At 49.8% G+C, this 20,058-nt stretch overlaps 2 protein-coding genes across 2 annotated transcripts; both read left to right on the top strand.

Moving 5' to 3' along the window:
* Positions 1-558: 558 nt before the first annotated feature.
* LOC311163464 (keratin, type I cytoskeletal 14) lies at positions 559-4,769 on the top strand (the record flags this gene model as incomplete). Its single annotated transcript, XM_084222320.1, has 8 exons — positions 559-1,065; positions 2,666-2,748; positions 3,023-3,179; positions 3,434-3,595; positions 3,676-3,801; positions 3,890-4,110; positions 4,434-4,483; positions 4,672-4,769. The coding sequence occupies 8 exons, from the start codon at positions 559-561 to the stop codon at positions 4,767-4,769; spliced, it is 1,404 nt and encodes a 467-aa protein (XP_084078446.1).
* Positions 4,770-7,722: 2,953 nt separating this feature from the next.
* Positions 7,723-13,347, top strand: LOC311163241 (keratin, type I cytoskeletal 19-like; the record flags this gene model as incomplete). Its single annotated transcript, XM_084222011.1, has 9 exons — positions 7,723-7,794; positions 8,454-8,644; positions 9,289-9,408; positions 11,083-11,461; positions 11,814-11,896; positions 12,137-12,293; positions 12,379-12,540; positions 12,842-12,967; positions 13,063-13,347. 9 exons carry the CDS (start codon positions 7,723-7,725, stop codon positions 13,345-13,347), a joined length of 1,575 nt encoding a protein of 524 aa, XP_084078137.1.
* Positions 13,348-20,058: the final 6,711 nt, after the last annotated feature.

The following is a 20,058-nucleotide window of genomic DNA, read 5'->3' as shown; positions in this document are numbered from 1 at the left end:
CACCATTGTACTCACGGGGCTTTGGAGGTGCATTCAGGGTCTCACAACACGGCTGCTGTCCCTGCAGATGTGTGTGGCAGCCCAAGCAGGGACAGGAAACAGTAGCTGGGACAAAAAGCCACAGTAAAGGAGATGCTGAGCTATTCCCTCAAATGCTGCCTGCACCGCTCTGTTTCAAAGCTCGCAATGCAGAGGGAATTAAATCATAGCCCTGAGCAAGGAGCCTCCTCCTTTTAATCACACCTGACAATTTACTTGGAAACGGAAGAAGCATAAAGATGCCCTTTGTTATAGAAAAAGTTTCAAGTGGAATATGACAAAAAGCATGAATAGAACAAAGGTAAAAATGACGATTCTGGAAGTTGGCGCAGGTTTTATGAGTGATGAAAATCGTCGGGAATGCAACGAAAAAAAAAAAGAAAGCAAAAAAAAAAGTAAAAAAAAAAGTGTGGCAACGCCTCCTGGCCGGGCTATAAAGGGCCCCGAGGCAGGGGAGAGAGCACTCGCTGCTGCTGCTGCGCTGCCGAGCCGCCTCTGTCTGCACCTCCAGCCTCCAGCATGAGCACCACTGTCAGGCAATACTCCTCGTCCACCTCCCTCAAGGGCTTCGGGAGCCTGGGGGGAGGCTCCAGCAGGCTGTCCTCCGTGCGTGTCGGGGGAGGAGGGTACCGGGCCCCCAGCGTGCACGGGGGCTCCGGCAGCTACTCCGTCTCGTCCCGCGTGGTCTCGGGGCTCGGCAGCGGCTTCGGGGGCAGCTACTGCAGCAGCGCAGGAGGGGCCCTGGGCGGGGGCTTTGGGGGCAGCTATGGGGCCGGCTTCGGGGCCGGCTTTGGAGGGGGATTTGGAGGCTTTGGAGGCGGCGATGGCATCCTGCCGGCGGGGGAGAAGGAGACCATGCAGAACCTCAACGACCGCCTGGCCGCCTACCTGGACAAGGTGCGAGCCCTGGAGGAGGCCAACACCGACCTGGAGGTGAAGATCAGGGAGTGGTACAAGAAGCAGGGACCTGGTCCTGACCGTGACTACAGCCCCTACTACAGGACCATTGAGGAGCTCAGGAACAAGGTAGGATGCTGGGATGAACGTGGCATCTTCATCAAAGTCACTCGTGAAGAGAGGGCCTTGTTCGTAACAGCTGGAGGGGAGAGGTTTATCAAAGAGCAGGGAATTAGTGTGAAATGGGAAGCAGAGCTTTGGAATAACAGTCCCTATCAACAGCAGATCACCAGGCTCCAGAATGGGGTTTCTGTTGACTGTTCTGGTGTAGGGAGAAAGATGGGGCGGGAAAGGAGGCCGATGGATTCAGGTTACCTGATGATAGTTGCTGCCACACTGTCACCCCCTGCCTTTCTTCTTACTACTTGTGCCCCATAGTTTCTCCCTGTTAGGCTCCTGATGGAGCTCTCAGCAGGCAGGGACTTGTTATCTCCTGGCCCTGTTCACTGCTGAGTGATATGCAGATGCAGATGAATAGTCATTCTCACAAATATCCTACAAATCGGATTTGTTCCCCCCCTATCCTTTGATGAGGGTAAAGGTAGAGGTTAAAATAGAAACTGTCCCATGGGATGGTTATTCTTTGGGAGGTGCAGACACAGAGTCCAGTTCATGGTTGGAACACACTGGGCTGTGGTAGGTGCTGAAATCAGGTGTGCGCCCTGTTGTAAAATACAGCAGATGAAGTCATGGCCAAGGTAGTTTCTTTATTCTTAGCAGCTCCCTGGATGATTTTAAACAAAAGTCCTTTGGCCAAAACACCAGAATCTGCCCATCCCTCCCTGGCCTGCCATTGCTTGCCCCCCTCAGCCCTTATCACTCATCCTGAGTGAGCTCAGGTTCACTGAGGGAATGAGGTGTGGGCGGTTGGGCAATGTCATACCTGGTCTGTAAGAATAAATTCCTGGGAAATGGGGCAGGGTCAGCCCCTGGGGGGAACTCACATTCCTAAAATTTCTTGGGCTTCACCCTGGGGGAAAGGGCTTGCCTTGATGTGGGAAGCTCCTCTGCAGATTCCAGCATGTCAGTTTACTCTGATGGAGCACAGAAACATCTGGAGGCAGGAGCTGTCTCTGGATTTGAGTGATGAAGTGCTGGGTCACACAGAAACTTTTTGCTCCTGATCCAGGGGAAGGCAGATCCTTTCCTCCCTCTCCTCCCTCAGCTGGAAATGACCACATAAATATTCCTGGATTATTCCTTGGATATCCCCTGAAGCAGGAGAATTTACAACTCTTCATTAGCTCGTGGCTACAGAAATTCCTGCTCACTAAATGGCCAATCATTTTCATAATGTCAGAGCAAATACTTGCACCTCAGGTGTAATTATGAAAGCCAAATGAGGTAGGCACAAGGCACTCCTCCCTTCCTCAACCCTTTTTGCCTTCTTAGCTGGCTGCTCCCATTCCCAAAGCCTGGAGTGCTGCCAGGGCTCAGCATGGTGTGAGCACCTGCAGGTGCCACCTGGGCAGGGTGACATGTCCATGGCAGTGTTCCCAGGGGACCGAGCCTGTGCTGATGGGAGATGGAAACGAGCACCCCATCTCCTTCTTTGCAGAGCCCCCATGGAAATCCAGCCCCATGGCCCAGCACTGCTCCAGTCCTTCTCTGGATGGGATCACTCAGTGTTTGAAATGACTTTTGAACTCTTTCACTTATCCCCCATCAGATTCTTTCTGCAACTGTTGAAAATGCCAACATCGTCCTGCAGATCGACAATGCCAGGCTGGCAGCAGATGACTTCCGAACCAAGTGAGTCCAACACCTCCAAGAGCTTTTGTGAAAAAGGGGGGAAATCCTGGCTGTTCAAAGTGCTTTTTATCTGCACCTGGGGTTGCTCCACTGGAGTGAGACATTTGGGATTAGTTCATCTCCTCCTGGGCACAGCACTGCTATTTCTGCACTGTGAGAGCTGTGCACACATAATGAATTAAAGATTCTTGGCAAAAATACACTGAGCTGGGGAAGGAAAAGACAATAAAAATGCTTTGTCAGGTGGTTTATGCAGCTGTGTGTGTGTCCCCAGGTTTGAGTCAGAGCAGGCTCTGCGTATGAGCGTGGAGGCCGACATCAACGGCCTGCGCCGGGTCCTGGACGAGCTGACCCTGTCCAGAGCTGACCTGGAGATGCAGATTGAGAACCTGAAGGAGGAGCTGGCTTATCTGAAGAAGAACCATGAGGAGGTGAGCACAGAGTCACAAATTAGGACCTACAAACTTTCCTTGTGCACCAGGGAAGCAGTCAGGCCAAACACACGGGAGTCTCTGGAATTAGGGCCGTCAGGAGACACTTGAGCAGGAAGGGGGAGAGAAATAATTCCTTCAGGCAGAACCTCCAGGAAGTCTGTGGGGTTCCTGTGCTGGGTGCAAATAAGAAATTTCTCACCATGGGAAGATGCCATGTCACTCTGACGTGTGCTGTGTCTTTTTTGTGTCAGGAAATGACTGCCCTGCGTGGGCAGGTGGGAGGGGAGATCAGCGTGGAGATGGACGCTGCTCCTGGCATCGACCTCACCAAGATCCTGGCGGAGATGCGGGAGCAGTACGAGAGCCTGGCGGAGAAGAACCGCAGGGACGCCGAGCAGTGGTTCTTCAGCAAGGTAAGGAGCTGGTGCTGAGCACGGGGCTGGGGCTGGGGCTGCTGCCAGGGCTCTGAGGGCACGGCTTTGCCTCGCTGCAGACGGAAGAGCTGAACCGGGAGGTGGCCATCAACACGGAGCAGCTGCAGAGCGGCAAGACGGAGATCACGGAGCTGCGGCGCACGATCCAGAGCCTGGAGATCGACCTGCAGTCGCAGCTCAGCACGGTACCGGGGCTGGGCATGCAGGGAGGGGCAGGCAGGGCTGTGCCCAGCCTGGCTGCCCCCTGAGCCCATCCCTGTGCCCATGCCACAGAAAGCAGCGCTGGAGGGCACCCTGGCCGACACGGAGGCACGCTACGGCACCCAGCTGGCCCAGCTGCAGATGCTGATCACGGGCGTGGAGGAGCAGCTGGCCGAGCTGCGCTGCGACATGGAGCGCCAGAACCACGAGTACAGGGTCCTGCTGGACGTCAAGTGCCGCCTGGAGCAGGAGATCGCCACGTACCGCCGGCTCCTGGAGGGAGAGGATGCCCAGTGCGTGAGGGACTTCGCTGGGAGGGTGGCTGGGAGGAGATGGGTCATAGACACAAAGTGCCCAGGCTGTCAGGCCAGTCATAGCTTTCAGGGCTGGTTTCTCTGTTCACACCAGCTGTGGCTGCCCAGTGCTCTGTCCCTGGTGTCTGGCTGTAGTGGGATGTTGCTGCCGTGTCTCTGTCCCTCAGGAGAGACCAAGTGGAGAAACACTTTTTTCTCTATGAGCCTTCTCAGTTTTTCTCGTGCCTGAACACAGAGCCTGTGTAGCAGCAACAACCAATGTTGGTCCCTAACATCTCTTTGGTTTTGTGCTTCTCTTGTAGCATCTCCTCCCAGTACTCCTCCGCCATGTCCTCACACTCTGGCAGAGATGGTAAGAACCCACCTTTGCACTCAGTCTGGTTCTTTCCCTTTCCCAGTCAAAGCAGGGCTGTTTAAAGCAGCATTTTCCACTCCCTTGTGGAATTTCCACCAGCTCTTGAAGAATGTGCACTGTCTGATAACGTTTTAAGAAATCTCTCTCCTTCCTGCCGTGAATAATTGTCGCCCTTTCCTTTGCAGTTGTGACATCGTCCCGCCAGGTGCGCACGATCGTGGAGGAGGTGCAGGACGGGAAGGTGGTCTCCTCCCGGGAGCAGGTGGCACTCACCACTCGCTAGGACAGCCCCTGGCTCAGGAGAGCATCAGACTGAGCCAAGAAGTGCCTGAGGCCAAGCATGGTCGGGTTGTGTGCTCCTTTCACCTGCTCTTCCTCATGTGTTGCCTTCATTCCATGCAGGTGTCTCTGGACACAATAAAGCTTTTTCTTCTTGCTCGTGCAACTGCAGACTTGTCTTGTCTGATCACTGACACGTGATCCCTCAAAGCCTCTGGGTTCTCTGTTCATGCCAGGGAAAGTCCTCAGAAACCACAAGAAGCCAGTGAGAGGAGGGGAATGGAGGGACATGGCTTCCACCTGGAGGGACAGGGGTTCTGCCTGGGACGAACATAATTTGAGACAGCTTTTTTCTAATGCACTCAGTGCTTGTAAATACATGGGACTGGCTAAGACATAAACTGTGTAAGTGATACAAAAGGAAGGCAGTTATGGAATGATGAGGTTTGAGGTCAATGTGCCACATGACTGATAATTAAGGCCAACAAAATAAAGCTCAGTTCTCAAACTCTTAGGATCATAAAAAGTCACTTTCTCCTGTGAGCAGAACTTAGATGGCTTCAGCATGACTGCTGCTGTCAGGTGTTCTCTCTGAGACATGAGCCCAGCATCCAGCTGGTTGGCAAACCTCATCCCTACAGGCCTGCTGTCTCTTTTGACTGTCTTTAAATCACACTGTCAGGCACAAAAACTTTTACAGGGCTATTCATGCTGCCCCAGGGCTGCACTTGAGGAACTAAAGTAACCATTGCTTAATCTGCACAGGGATGAGTAGCAATAATTTCTATCACTGTCGTGTGTAACAGATCACTGCTAAAACCCTTCCTGAAACTACCTGAGAGGTAGAAATGATGCCTGAGGCTGAGCTGCTGCTCAGGATTAGTGACTCAGCTGGGCAGCAGCAGGTTCTGGCTGTGCCTGTGCCCACTCGCCTGCTGGAGAGCGACCAAGGGAGGGCCAGAGAGGAGAGGAAATTGTTTTAGAGCCAAAAACCTGATGGAATCACTTTGATCCAACTTCATGCTTTCTAGTCTGTGGTAGCTGGGAGCCCTGTGCATCAGCTTATGTCCATCCCACACCTCAAGGATACAGATCTGGGCTCAGACCAAAGTGAGAGGGAGCAGTTTGCATTAAATCAGCTTCCCTTAGAACAATGGACAAGAGGCTCCTGCAGCAGAGGCTCAGCTTGCTCATCCTTTGGGTGATCAGTGGTTCATTCATCCTCCCCGAGTCTCCCCACAGCATTACAGTCCCCAGGGTGCTCCCTGGCCCCAGCAGGTTAGGAAAGAGCTGATGATGTCACTCTGGGCATGACAGGACAGGCAAAGGAGAGGAAAGGAGATCGAAGAAGTGGGGAACCTGCCAGGTCTTTCCAGAGAAGGGAGTGTGAGGTTTTATCATTGTGTATCATCATTCAGCAATTACAGAAAAGGGAATGAGACACAGCAGAGTGCAGAGTTCATGGACTGTATTGTGCTTCTCCCTTTGCTAGAATGACAGACCTTCCTTAGGGAAAGTCTTTCAGACCAAGCAAACCAGAGCTATCTCAAAAACAAAAACCAGATCAAGGAAAAATCTACCTGAGCCTCAAGCTGTCTCAGACTCTGGCAGTGAGCAAAGCTGCAGGCTGGAAATTCTGAGCAAACTGAATGTTTGCTGCTATTTTTTTTTTTTTTTTTTTTGGCATCAGAAGAGAGTTGTTATCATTTAGCTGTAAATGGCTTTTTATGTCTTGAACCATCTGCAGCATGCCCCAAGTGTATGAACACAGAAAAGCTTTCTGCAAACCACAAATATAACTGATTAAATAAAAGTAGGAGGCTAAAAGAAGACGTCAGTCCAAGAGTAATTTCTGTGCTGGCAGCACAGAGAGATGTGGCCCCTTCTGCAGCCAAAAGGGCACAGGGGAGAGATTGATCCAGCAGAACACTCAGTCATCTCTGGGATCTGCTGAGATATTTACATCAGTCAGCAGGAGCAGCCTGAGATGAAATCCTGAGGAGAGCTGGGAAAAACAGCTGGGAGAGCTGATGGAAGAGCCTGGTTTGTAATCAGTGGATTCAGTTCCCCTGGAGGACCTTATCAGGGGATATTCATCAACATATATTTGCATCAATGAAAAAGGCTTTAATTCTGCATACAGCTCAGTGTAACCCTGTTATCACAGGCAAGAGCAAAGTCCAAGCTCAGCACAAATGATCTCTGTGTGACATTATAGGGCTCTGAAGCAGGAAAGTACCACAGAACTATAAGGTAACTTATTGCTTGTTATTATTTACTCTTTGCTACACACATTTGTGTCTGTGAAACAGGGACAAATTGTCCAAGGGGATGGACAAACATTGGTTTTGGAGAGCATTTTACAGATTTGCTGCATGCTCCAAGTATAAGAAGAAAAGTCTTTTTAGGATTCAGTCGGGAATTACAGAGGCAAGACCTCAGTGAATGATGGTGAAACTTTATGGGCAACAAAACAAAAAATGGAAACTTTAAAATGGGAAAGAAATTGAAACATCCTTTAAAGGTATTTAATTATGGAGACATAGAGAGAAATCGATGGGATGTGCCTGTGTCAAGAGTAATATAAAATAGCAAGAACACTGACAATGAATAATACTGAATTAAATGTCATCTTTCCAATCTCTAAAGCCCCATGTGCTCCTCAGACAGTTGTTTTTACAATGCCCTCAAGGAGGAGGATAGTTGTTATTGTTGTTTCCATCCTACAAAGCACGAAATTGAGACTTGGAGGAGCTGAATGATTTGCCTGGAGTGACTTGCAAAGCTGGGATCAGACCCTGGAGCACCTGGTGTCTCCAGCAAGATGGAGATCAGCCTCAGTACAGCCAATAACAGGCTGACAGAAAGTGGCATGACAGGTAGATCATCAGCCAGATAAGCAAATACTTTGTAAATACTTTGCAAATTGAGAACACCAGGATTTTCCATAGGTTAACATGGAAATTGAGCTGACAGTGAGCAGAGAGGAGCTCAGGGTGCCTCTGGATGAGCCTCTCCCCGGCCAGGCTGTGAGTGCTGGCAATGCCTGGCTCCAGCTCCTCTCCTGGCCCTCCTGTGCCTGGGCACCAGCAGGGATTTGGGGTTTGGTGATGTGCCTGAGTTGTTGAATCCCCAAGGAGTCCTCTTGGATGTGAAAACACCTGGTGATTCAGGGAGTATTTGTAGTAACATGAAATGCTGGATCCCCTTCTTGGGGGCACATTAAACTTCATCTGCATTAGCCTAAGAAACAGTCTTAAGCCTTAAAAGATATTCTGAGACTCCCAAAGGATTTCCCTCCAGGGAAATGAATCTTTCCCATTTCCACTGCCCTGTTGAGACTGATAATTATTGGGAATAACTCCAGCATGTCCATCCTCTGCCACCACCCCATTCCTGTCACACAGCCCAGGACGCTGATGGAAACCTGAAATATAATCCCTTCCTTTCTGTTTTTTACAAAGCTCATTACGTGGGAGCAGCACCTGTGCCTGGGGGAGGCTCTTCTGCTCATTTGTTACTTGAAGTAGTAATTTTTCCTGGTCAGACCTGTGCTGCTGTTCCTGAAATGCCCACGGGAGATCCTCATGAGCCGTCATTCCTCTCCTCCCCTGTCATTCCTCTGCTCCCCTTTCATTCCTCTCCTCCCCTGTGATTCCTCTGCTCCTCTTCCTCCCCTGGGGTGCAGCACTGCCTGCTAGGGGCTCCCAAGTCAGCCAAGGACAGCTCATCAGGGCACTGCCCCTGGCTGCCTGCAGGGATGTGGGGAGCAAATTTCCGTCTGCAGACTCCAGCCAGGAAGTCAATCAAAGCTAATTCTGGAAGGAGCCTTCCATTAGGCATGGAGATGCCACCATTAGCAGATCTCCTCATCACAAAGTGAAAATGGCTTTAATAAAATGAGGGCTGTGACTGCTGGCAGGGCTTGAGGTTTGTTCTCATGTAAAAGCAAGAGCTGGTTTTAAAGAAAATTTTGAATTTTGGAAAGGAATAAAGCTGCCACGAAGAACACACAATTCCAAGAAAATAATAATAAATTACTGTTCTTCACAAAAGCTGTAGGAATTCTAATCACCTTTGGTAAAGCTTGATGGAAAGAGAGAATGAGAGGAAGGAAGGAAGGAAGGAAGGAAGGAAGGAAGGAAGGAAGGAAGGAAGGAAGGAAGGAAGGAAGGAAGGAAGGAAGGAAGGAAGGAAGGAAGGAAGGAAGGAAGGAAGGAAGGAAGGAAGGAAGGAAGGAAGGAAGGAAGGAAGGAAGGAAGGAAGGAAGGAAGGAAGGAAGGAAGGAAGGAAGGAAGGAAGGAAGGAAGGAAGGAAGGAAGGAAGGAAGGAAGGAAGGAAGGAAGGAAGGAAGGAAGGAAGGAAGGAAGGAAGGAAGGAAGGAAGGAAGGAAGGAAGGAAGGAAGGAAGGAAGGAAGGAAGGAAGGAAGGAAGGAAAAAAGAAGAGAGCACAAATATCTCTGATTAGTTCACAGTAATTGTAAAAACCCCTCTACTCATTGTGGGTGTTTTCCTCATTGAAGAGCTCCCACAGCCACAGGATGGTTTGGGTTGGGAGGGACCTTCAAGACCATCTCGTTCTACCCCCTGCACCTCCCACTGGACCAGGTTCCTCCAAGCCCCATCCAACCTGGCCTTGAGAAGTGAAGGACTATATAAATCTTGATTAAATGAAATTAAATGTTTACTCAGCAGTCATTTTATAATTCTTTGGTAGAAAAAAGACCAGTTGTGACCAGGCTGCAGGTGGGCACCTGCCTGACCCTGATTCCTGGCTCCAGGCAGAGTCTGGCCATCACTGCAGCACCAGACCATCCTGGCTTTGTTTCCTGATGTTGGCTCTAAAAAAGGATGGGCAACCACAGAACCACCCCAGAGTTCAGGAGTGCTGGATTTGCAGTGTCAAGATAAAATTGAGCTTAATGAACTTGCCCAAATGTCAGAAGCAATATTTGTGAGCCAGGCTGCACCTGACACATTCTTTATGCCACGTGTCCAGGTGACCTGGATGCCAAACCCAAAGCTGAACCACACGTGGGTGAGAGCCAGGCAATATTAGCATTGCTATATTAATGTTATTAATAAAATGAAATATTCAGATGACAAAACATTTTAATTATTTCCCTTCTTCCTCAATTTACCATTCCAGAACTAAAAAATTAGTTTAATAAACTTTTTAAAAGACCTTTTCTATTGCACTTTCTAAATTTAACACCTAGATTGTATTAGAGAGTTTTCATGGTGCAGGTTGGAACTGGTTCAGACTTCTATAGAGTCATGCATCTCCTGAAATTCTCCACATTACTGTTTCAGGAATCTTATGAAACATCCTTTGTGGCAGTGAATATTCAGTGGACTGCAAGTTTGGTGTCCAGGAAATATCCTTTCATATTTCAGATAAATACTTGACTATTTTGTCTACCCTTGAAAGCAGCAAAACAACCCAGACCTCTTCAAGTGGATGTTTTGATGGATGTAGAATACAGAGAAGGGATAAACCAGCCCTGGTACATTCCAGTGCAATATTCCTCTGTGCTCTCCTGGAGCATTTGAGGTCTAAAGACCCAGACCAGAAGTTCACTCCACCAACAGTGACGTGGAATGGAACAGATCCTCACTGCAGGCCCAGGGTGGTCTCCTGGCCCTAGTCCCAGGGACTGAGGCCAGCTGAGTGAGGGGACACCCTCGTTTCTGGTGACAAAGGGGTCGAACAGGCTCTGTCAGATAGGATGCCTTTCCCACAGCTTTCACTTTCCGGGTAGACTCGCCCACGCCGGGGATGGATAATTGCTGTGGTGCTTCATTCCCCGGGCACTCTTGGGTATCGTCGGGTTTTTGTGTCACTGTTGTTGAGTTGTCATCACAAGTCAGACCTGATGATTCAGGAAGTAACATTTTTGATGTAGTTTTGAAACACGCTTCTGTTAACCAAAGCATCTTTCTGTTGTGGGATTTCTGGAGACAAACGCCTTTGGGGAATTATTTCCGGCTGAAAAAAAAAGAAAACACCTCCTAGCCAGGTCACAAGGAGGAAGAATAAACAGCCCTTCTCCAGTGGCACGATCCACAGGGACTGGTATAAATAGAGGACCAGGGGACAGAGGTATCACAGTTGGATCCTGCAGCGACCTGAGCACTTGCCTTGGGCTCTGTTGGCTCCGCACCCACACCATGAGCTGCACTGTCAGGCAGGTCGTCACCACCTGCACCCAGGGCAGGGGCAGCACAGGCAGCAACGCAGCTGGCACTGCCAGGAGAGTCTCCTCTGCCTCCTCGGGGAGACACGCTGCCTATGACTTGGGTGCTGTGGTTGGCAGCTTCTCCGGTGGCAGCGTGAGCGAGGGATTGCTCGGGAAGCAGCTGAGCGCCGGCAGCGCGGCTGGTGGGAGCTTCGGAGCCACCCAGAGGGCTTGTTCTGCCCTGGGATTCAGCACAGGAGGCGTCTGCACTCGAGGTGGCTTCCCCAGGGCTGGGGCTGGCTGTGGGGATGGGATCCTGTTTGCTAACAACGAGAAGGCGACCATGCAGAACCTCAACGACCGCTTGGCCTCGTACCTGGACAAGGTGCGGCTCCTGGAGGGGGATAATGCCGACCTGGAGTGCAAGATCAGGGAGTGGTATGCCAAGGTGGGGCCCATCTGTGAGCCACGGGACTACAGCTGCTACCACAAGGAAATTGAAGACCTTCAGAACCAGGTAAATCCTTGTTTGTCAAGAAAATCCTGCTATTTCTTCAGGCTTCTATATGTGCACAGAGCCCTGTCAAAGGGCAAAAGCAATGGCTCTGGAGGGGCAGCTGAAGCAATGGTTTATATGAAATGATGGTCTGTGGGAGGGAGATTCTGCATTTACTGAGCACTGATGCTTCAGCAAGGCTGGGTCCACCCAGCTGGCACATGGGTTTCCCTGCTGTGATGCCACATAACTGATTAATAACCCAAATATATGGAATCATTATAAAATACCCCAGGTAGGTGTTTCCTCTGGGGTCTTCTGGAAGCAGAGGAAGTTGCAAGCCCACTTATTCCTCTTACGATTTCTTTTGCAGATCCTGTGTGCAGCCATGGAGACTAACAAAATCCTTCTGAACATTGATAACAACAGGATGACTGCTGATGACTTCAGAGTGAAGTGAGTATAGTCCCCTGCTGGCCCATGGAAGGGCAGGTGAAGGGTGGTGATGGAGAGATCCCAAACCTCTGCCTGTCACACTGCATAGTAAAACAGATCTCTGATACCATTGGCAATGTTCACAGCGCTGCATGTCTGAAGGGAAAGAACTTGATCCTCATTTTTTTCCCCCAAACTCAGCTGAAGGCCTTGCCCTGCTTTGCTGCCATGCTGACCTTTGTTTGCTGCCTGTGGTTTAAGGTACGAGACCGAGTGTGGTCTCCGGCAGAATGTGGACGCCGACATTTGCAACCTCCGGCCCGTCCTGGACCAGCTGGCCAGCTGCAAGACTGACCTGCAGCTGCAGTGTGAGGCTCTGACAGAGGAGATGTGCTGCCTGAAGACCAACCACGAGGAGGTCAGCTCCGGCAGGGAATTGAGAAGAAGGAAAATCTCCCCAAGGGTGGATGGATATTACTGATACAGCCACATATTTCCTGCAGGAAATGAGCTGTCTGAGGAAACAGGCAACTGGGGATGTGAGTGTGGAGGTCAATGCCTGCCCTGGCCCAGACCTGAGGAAGATCCTGGAGGATCTGAGGTGCCAGTATGAGACGCTGATGGAGCGCAACCGCAAAGAGACGGAGCAGTGGTACGCCTGCAAGGTACCTCGTGTCCTCAGAGCTGCAGCCAGCTCTGCCCCAAGGGGGAAAGGGAGAAATGAGGGATTAGGAGGTGTCCTAATAACAGCAAGTGTCACAGATGTGCTCAGATCTAACTGTACTGCCCGATTTCTGTGCTCCATCCATGGCAAAGGGGCCACCACGTGGTGTCACTGGGTCAGAATGGAATAAACAGGGTGTCAGCTTGGACGTGCTCAGGGCACTGCGGGCTGTGGGGAGGTCCTGGACACCAGGAGATGCAGTGGGGAGGTGAGGAAAGGGTTGTTCTTTTCTGACCTTGCAGGTGGAGGAGGTGAATCTGGAGGTTGTCACAAGCAGCCAGGAGATCGAGTCGAGCAACAAGCAGGTCACTGAGCTGAGACGTCAGCTGCAGGCCCTGGAAATCAATGTACAAGCCCAGCTCACTATGGTAGGTGATGCCACAAGGATTCACAGCTCCAGCTCTCACGAGCAGAGCTGTACCTGTGTCAAACCCTGGTACCTGTGTGTTTGTTCTATTCTCAGAAAGAAAACCTGGAGTCCTCTTTGACGGAGACCGAATGTCGCTACAACAAATACCTGGCTGAGCTGCAGAACCAGATCTCCTGCGTGGAGCAGCGGCTGGCTGAGATCCGAGCGGAAATGGAGTGCCAGAACCAGGAGTACAAGACCCTTCTGGACGTCAAGTGTCGCTTGGAGCAGGAGATCCAGACCTACCACTGCCTGCTGGAGGGCGGCCAACACGACATCATGTATGCAAACAGAGCTGGGCAGCCTAAAATCTCTGTGCTTTGCCTCACAGGGATATGAAAATTTGGGATCTTGGTAGGAAAAGCAACACTGTGGTGAGGAACCAGTGCTGACCTGTTTCCAGACAGGGCTGATTAGAAAACCATGAAGCATCTGAGGATTTGGCTCTGAAAAATGTCCAGGGAGCACACCAAAGACCATTCTTGGGCCAGGGAATGGGCTGGGAGAGCCCCCAGAGTTATCCCAGCCCCTGGCACAGTTCAGTAGCTCTTTAAGGGCAACTTCACCAGCAGCTGGACAAACAGTCATGTAACTGAGTTTTATTGGCTTGCCAGAATGAGACAGGATTAGGGACTAGCAGCTAAATTAACTGAAACGATGAATTATCTAAACATTTTCAGTTTCGCACAACAAGTTTAATTAAAGTTTTGGAAGTTTAATTTGTATGCAAAGCAGTTGGCTCTGCCCTGCCTTCCATTGACTGAGGTTTTGAAACAGCCAGGCTGTTAATTCCAGACGTGGCTGCACACACACAACACTGCCCTGAGCACCCACCTACTCCTTTTGTTTTGTTGGGAGAGGAGCCTTTGGAATGGCGGTGCCCTGATGTGGGCTCCTCTGGACTCTCCAGTCCTAAATTATTTACAAGAAAAGTCAGTTTTTGTTCCAAAATGCCTAATGCAAGGGCTGAAGTGTCACTGTTAGTGCTTGCCCGGGGTAATCCTGAGTGCCAGATGGAAAAGCATCATCTGCCAGAAGACAGGGGGACAGAGGTGGCTGCAGCTGACCTCAGGGCTGGGAGGGAGAACTGCAGCTGTGACTGAAGAGACAGAGCTAAAGCAGTGAGGAGGGCAGGGAGAGATCTCCAGGGTGGCAGTGCTGGGGTCTGGGTGTCCAGAGCTGTCTTTTTCCACAGAGGGTCGGCAGGAAGAGGAGTTGGTGCCACAGCAGCTGGGAGAAGCACGGGGCTGAAAGCCAGCCTGTGCCAGCCCTGCCTGCCCTGAGCCCTGCATGGCCCAGGGCCTGTCAGGTAAGGGGGGCCTCCAGGGAAGTGGGACCATGAATGGCTTCCTTAGTGCTGGGTACCTGCAGAACAGGAGGATGAGCGGTCTCCAGGCTTTTCTGGGTGATGAAGAGAGGCTGGAGGGGCTTTTCCCTGGAGAGAAGCTGGGCTGGAGTCAGACACTCAGGATCACAGCTGTGGCTGTTGGTGGTAGGGCACTGGGATTAACTGGGTTGTGGTGGGAAGCAGTGATAAGGGATGTAGCTATGGGATATTTATTTATAAACCTCTGCACAGAAATTGTGTTTGACACTGGGGGTGCCCAGCAGTAAATGTGTGTTTAAAAAAAGGCTTTCAGCACAACATGGGAAGGAGGAACTGGCAGGGGAATCAGTCAGTCAAGTCTTTCAACAAGGATAAAATTTAGCAAAGCTGGAAGCAGAGGGAAAGAGAAAAGTAAGTACAAAGGCAAAGGGGTGTAAGAGAAAGGCACAGGATGCTGAAAAAAGTATTCTTCCCACTGTCCTTCAGGTCACTGCAGACCAGAGAGTCCCTGCCAGCCCCACTGCACATCCCCTGAGGAGCTCTGTGAAGAAAAAGTCTTTTGGAAAAACAAGGGAAAAATAACCTGGGAGTTCTCAGTTGTGCTCCAGCAGCAGTCAAAGGACTCTGCAGGACAGCACTTCCTGGCCACCCCTCTCTGATCCCACCACTGCCTCTCACTCAGGCTCCCCTGGGTTGTGGCCATTCTCTAACACAGACCAAGGCTTGTCTCCAATAAAACTTTGCTCCTGCTGATACAGCCTTGAACCTGAGAAATAATTTCTGCAAGTAAATCAATATACATGTATTTAAAAAATATATATACTATGAATCCACATTCAGTCTCCAACCACACAGCAATCACTACAGGGAAAAAGGAAAACAAGCCACCAGCGCTCTGGCTGAACTCAGAGGCTGAGGATGGGGATGGAGGGTGGAGGAGAAAGACCAGACAATGTTGTGGAAAGGGATATTTGCTACCAGAGGAGGAAGCAGGAGCCAACACATAAAGCAGAAGGTGGTGAGGAAAGAAACCCCCAGGGAGGCTGGGCAGAGGGCAGGGAGGGAGTCTCAGGGCTGACTTACAGTCTGCTACTGAGAGAGACCTCACAAAGAAAAGGGAGTCTTCACTTAAGTAGGCATCTACTATTATAATATAATGTAATGTAATATAATACAGAATATCACATAGTATAATATAATACACAACACCTTTGAGTTATTACAGATAAAATCAAGAACAAGTTTTCTCAAATAATACCAAAGCAGGAATTTTGAAAGCCAGGCTCTGCTGGACTCTCCACACCTTTCTGGTGGAGAAAAACAATTCCCAGAGAAAACACAAAATAAAGAACCTCTAAATGGATTTGTAAAAAAGGCAAACAGGAAGAACCAGCTGGCAACATGTAGGCAGATAAAAGGGTGAGACAAATTAATATGTGGGAGATGATTTTTTTAAAAGTGAGACACAATAAACAGACAGAAAAAAAAAAAAAGCTGCTGGCATTTTATTAGCCCAGAGAAAGGAATGGCAAACACATTTAGGAACACAACTGCATTTTGCTGTGTGTGCAAGCCAAGGCTCAGGATCCAGCCTGTCCCTTCTCGCTGGCAGCAGCGTCCCAGCCATGGGCTGGATGGGCTGGGAGTGGTGGCACAGCCCTTGCTCCTCACTGTGGGGCTCTGGCAGCCTTTCTCTCATGAAATGTTGGATGGGGTTTGATGACTGACCTTAGACAGGGGCCTGACATGCAGGTTTCTAACAAGAAGGCTTTGGGGGATACAATGAGTGTGAATTAGGGCCTGTTTCTAAAGAGAGAAACAGCTCAGACAGCTCTGGAATGGCCTCTTCCTGGGCTCTGTCCAGGACCCTTGTTAGCCCTGTGGAGTAATTGCTCTAATGAGCTCCTGGACAAGCTCTGTGTTACTTTCCCTGCTCCGTTCTGCATCTCCCATTCCTGCAGCACTAATTATGCTGAGCATTTTGGGGTGATTTAACTCGCCTCACTGCTGACACAGCACCTCTGAGGTCACTGCATTGCATCTGTGCAGAAATACAACTCTGCCTTCCCTGCCCAGTGTTTATAGCCTGGACAGCGATGGGAAGTGGTGACAGCTGTGGAGACAGCACAGGAAGAGAGAGGGAAGGGAAAATAAATGAAATGGGGAGGACACAGTTCATGGAACAGCAGAACAGGAGTGACCTGGGACCTGGACTGCCCAGCAGCTCATGGGCTGTGCAGCTCACAGCAGCTCGTTCTATCTTCTTGTAACATGCAAATCTTGCAAAGCAAGAACAAGCAAGTAACTCCAAGACAGAGAGGCTTGGGCTGAAGGTACAGGGAAGAGAGAGAAGCCCAAGGATACAAAGAGCAAGGGTGGATGCCCCTGAGAGAGGCAGGGGTGATAGCAGCACTCGGGCTGGTAAGCCGGCAATGAAATGCGCTGTGACAGCTCCAGCAGATGTGTCTGTGTTGTAAGAGAGCAGGAACATGGGAATTACACCATCAGGAAAAACCCCTGAGGAATTAACACACCAGAGGTTTAAGGGATCAGTGAAGAAATGGGAAGAAAACAAATAGTTTTGTAAATTACTAATGCTGGAAATCAGCCATGAGTTCCAGACTGCATGGCACAGACAATTATCTCTGATTACAGGCACAGTGCACTTGGAAAAGCAGGCCATATTCTGGTGTGATGCACAAACTGTAATTTCTCTACAAAAGTCTGTTTCATACAGTATGCAGACTGGTACAGACTAACACCCACAGTAACTATTTGTGGGGTTTAGATTTATTTTTATTGGCTATGTAACATTTGTAAAGAATTACAAGAGATGAGCAAACTGCTGCTGTAACCCAACAGATTTCTCAGTTCAGTACACTGAATAATAGAATCTAAACTGCCAGTATGAGCCATATATTGAAAGTGTATTGAAATTAGGAGTGTTTTTAGATCAAGTATGATATCAAGATAAAAGAAGACAGTCCAGGGAGTTCTGGTTGCCCTTCACCTTTGCCTGCCTGGCTCTGTTGCACCACTGGACAATGTCTGAGTGCAGGAAGCACCTGAACACTCCAGGTTGTCAGGCTGTGACCTGATCCTGTGGCTCTGCAGCAGAGACCACAGGCTGAAGCCTTGGTTTCCCTCCTGTCCTGCACTGTGCTCAGCTCTCCATGCAGAGTGGAATTGCTGCAGTTTCATCACCCATCACTATTCCCAGATGTCCTAAGAAATTCTCCAGGACTCTCCTCCGCTGTGATAATCTGCAGAGATGCACCTGCTGGAGTCCTGACTGCACTGTCAGCACCTGGCAGGTTCTGGAAGGATCTAATACTCTTCATCAAGTGAATCAGGGGACACTGAACTTTGGTAGGAAGAAACCTGGTTGTGTCCATCTCCTTGTCCTGCTGAACTTCTCCTTCATTACTGCAAATGCTCAGAGCCTGCAGATGTGAACACTCAGCAAGAAAGAAGCTGAAACAGAGTCGGTCTCCAAGGTGTATTTAAGCCTGTGCTGTTACCAAACCCACTGTGGTAATTATTTCAGTTGCCTTACAGGATTTGGCTAAACATGGTAGTATAAACCAATGAGTCACTAGCCAGGAAAAAGTCGTGGTCTGCATTTGAAAGATGGGAGTATGGGGCCTGGAGCTGGCTCAGTATCACATCAAAGAGTTTAATAAGTGATGCCTAATGGCCATTATGCAAATTATTAATGGTAATTACAAGTGACAAGATAAAATCATATTCCAGTGTGGTTGCACAAACATCACTGAGGCAATGCTTATGAAAGCAAAGTTCTGTTGAACCAGACACACCTTTCTTGTAGTTGACACAAGAAAACATTATCAGCTTTGATAAGCAAAGCGAGGTGAGCGTGTGGAGCCGGGCTGGGTACAGCGACAGCCACAGCTCCCACAGGACCAGACTGTCCTGCCCACAGCACCCCTTGGGAATGTGGCATCCTCCTGCCTCCTCCATGCCTGGGCACCAATATTCACCCTTATCCCCCCTTTCCCTTCTCACCCATCAAGCCCACAAGACTCAGCAGCGCTGGCACTGATGTTGTGTGCGACCTCTGCTGATTGTCCTGGCCGAGGGCCTCTTGTGGCTTCCTGAACCTGAAACCAATTGTTTCCTCCAGTCCTACTGAGCTGGTAAATCCTTTAGGGACACGTTTATGTCTTCGGCACACACAGTCCCTTCCCTGTGTTCTGCCTCAAGGCTGTGTCTCAAGGCTACAGCAATACAGTAATAAAAAAGGGGAGGTAAAGAAATCAGTTTAGTGGGGGGGAAAGCCAGTACTGAGGGAACACAGCCTGTGCCTGTCTTGGTGCTGAGCCCTGGAGCCCTGACACGGCCATGAGGACAGAGACAACACCACCAGTTTGTTTTTAAGATACAACCAGGTTAGCCAGGGATCAGCTTCTGGGTGCATTTGCTGTATCAAACACATGTTCCATGCCCCAGTGAAATTGGCAGGAGGCCAGAAAAACTCCAAAGAATGCAATTGCATTCTTGAGAAGAATTGTATGGTCATGTCTAATCTTCACTGGTAAATTGGGATTTGAGAGTCTGTGGACCATTCCACCAGGACATGAGTGAAAGATTGTACAGTACTGCTGCTGTTTGTTTTGTGGAGCAAGACCTGTTCCTTCCTCCCATCAGAGAACTGCTGAAGAAAGCAGGGGTGGGTGCTCCATGCCCACCCTGTAAAGAAATGCCCAACATCTGCAGTGTTTCCTCCTGAACCCAACACTCTGTAAGGGAAGGAAAGGCACCCCCAGCCCCGTCTCTGCAGGTTGCTCTTGGGTAACTCCTGAAAACCTCCCCAGCAGAAGCGAAGCTCCAAGCAAGCATTATATTAATTTCTCTTGGCTCCAACAGCCACACCCTGTCTTCAATTATATTCCTCAAAATGACGGATGAAAGCCAGATTTGCTCCCTCTCCTCCTTTTTGTTCATGATTTTCCCGACTGTGAGTCTGGGCTGTGTGGGGAGCGCAGGGGCTGTGTCTTGGGGGAGGATGGACTTGTATTTCAGGCACTGCAGTCTCAGTGAGGAATCCAAGCTCCGACAGACTTCAGCTCTGTCCTTAAGCAAGTTATTTCCCTGCGCCATATGAATAATGAATATTCCTGGATGCCGCCAGCCTTGGGTAGGCGGCTTTTTATCATTTTTGATCTAAGTAAAGAAATAAATTATCCCACTGGAGAGTGGAAAGCTTTAACTCATGCTGGTGTGAAGATGATACTATCTAAATGTGCTTGGGGACACTCTCCTACCACGGTAACAGCAGTCACCAACCTCCCACCAGTAAAAGTGGCTGAGGGTACAAGCATTGGTTTTCTCTGCTCTTCCTCCCAGAGGTGACGCTGCTCTCAGAGCTCCTTCAGTGTCACCCTCACTGCCAACAGGGATCTATCACAACTGCTCCTGTACATATGGAGATCCTCCAGTCAAAGGCTGCTTTGTGAGTAAGAGTTGCATGGAAATTCCACGCTGTAGGGAACAGAAGCCGTCGTCCCCCCGAGAGCGGAATATCCTCTCATTACAGAGACAGCTGGAGAGGGACACTGGCACTGGTGGAGCCAGTTCTCTCAATTCTCCCTTGGCTATTGCCTGCCTGGTTGGGAGGTTGTGCTCCTCTGACCAGCCAGGCTGTGCTGATGCCTGCTACTGCTTGGAAAAACTCCGTAAGGAATGCAGAAAGCTTTTCTCCT

Source organism: Fringilla coelebs (genome assembly GCF_963513975.1).
Source record: "Fringilla coelebs genome assembly, chromosome: 27".
NCBI lineage: Eukaryota > Metazoa > Chordata > Aves > Passeriformes > Fringillidae > Fringilla > Fringilla coelebs.
Note: the sequence above shows the minus strand (reverse complement) of the source record. Positions and strands in the feature narration are given on the sequence as shown.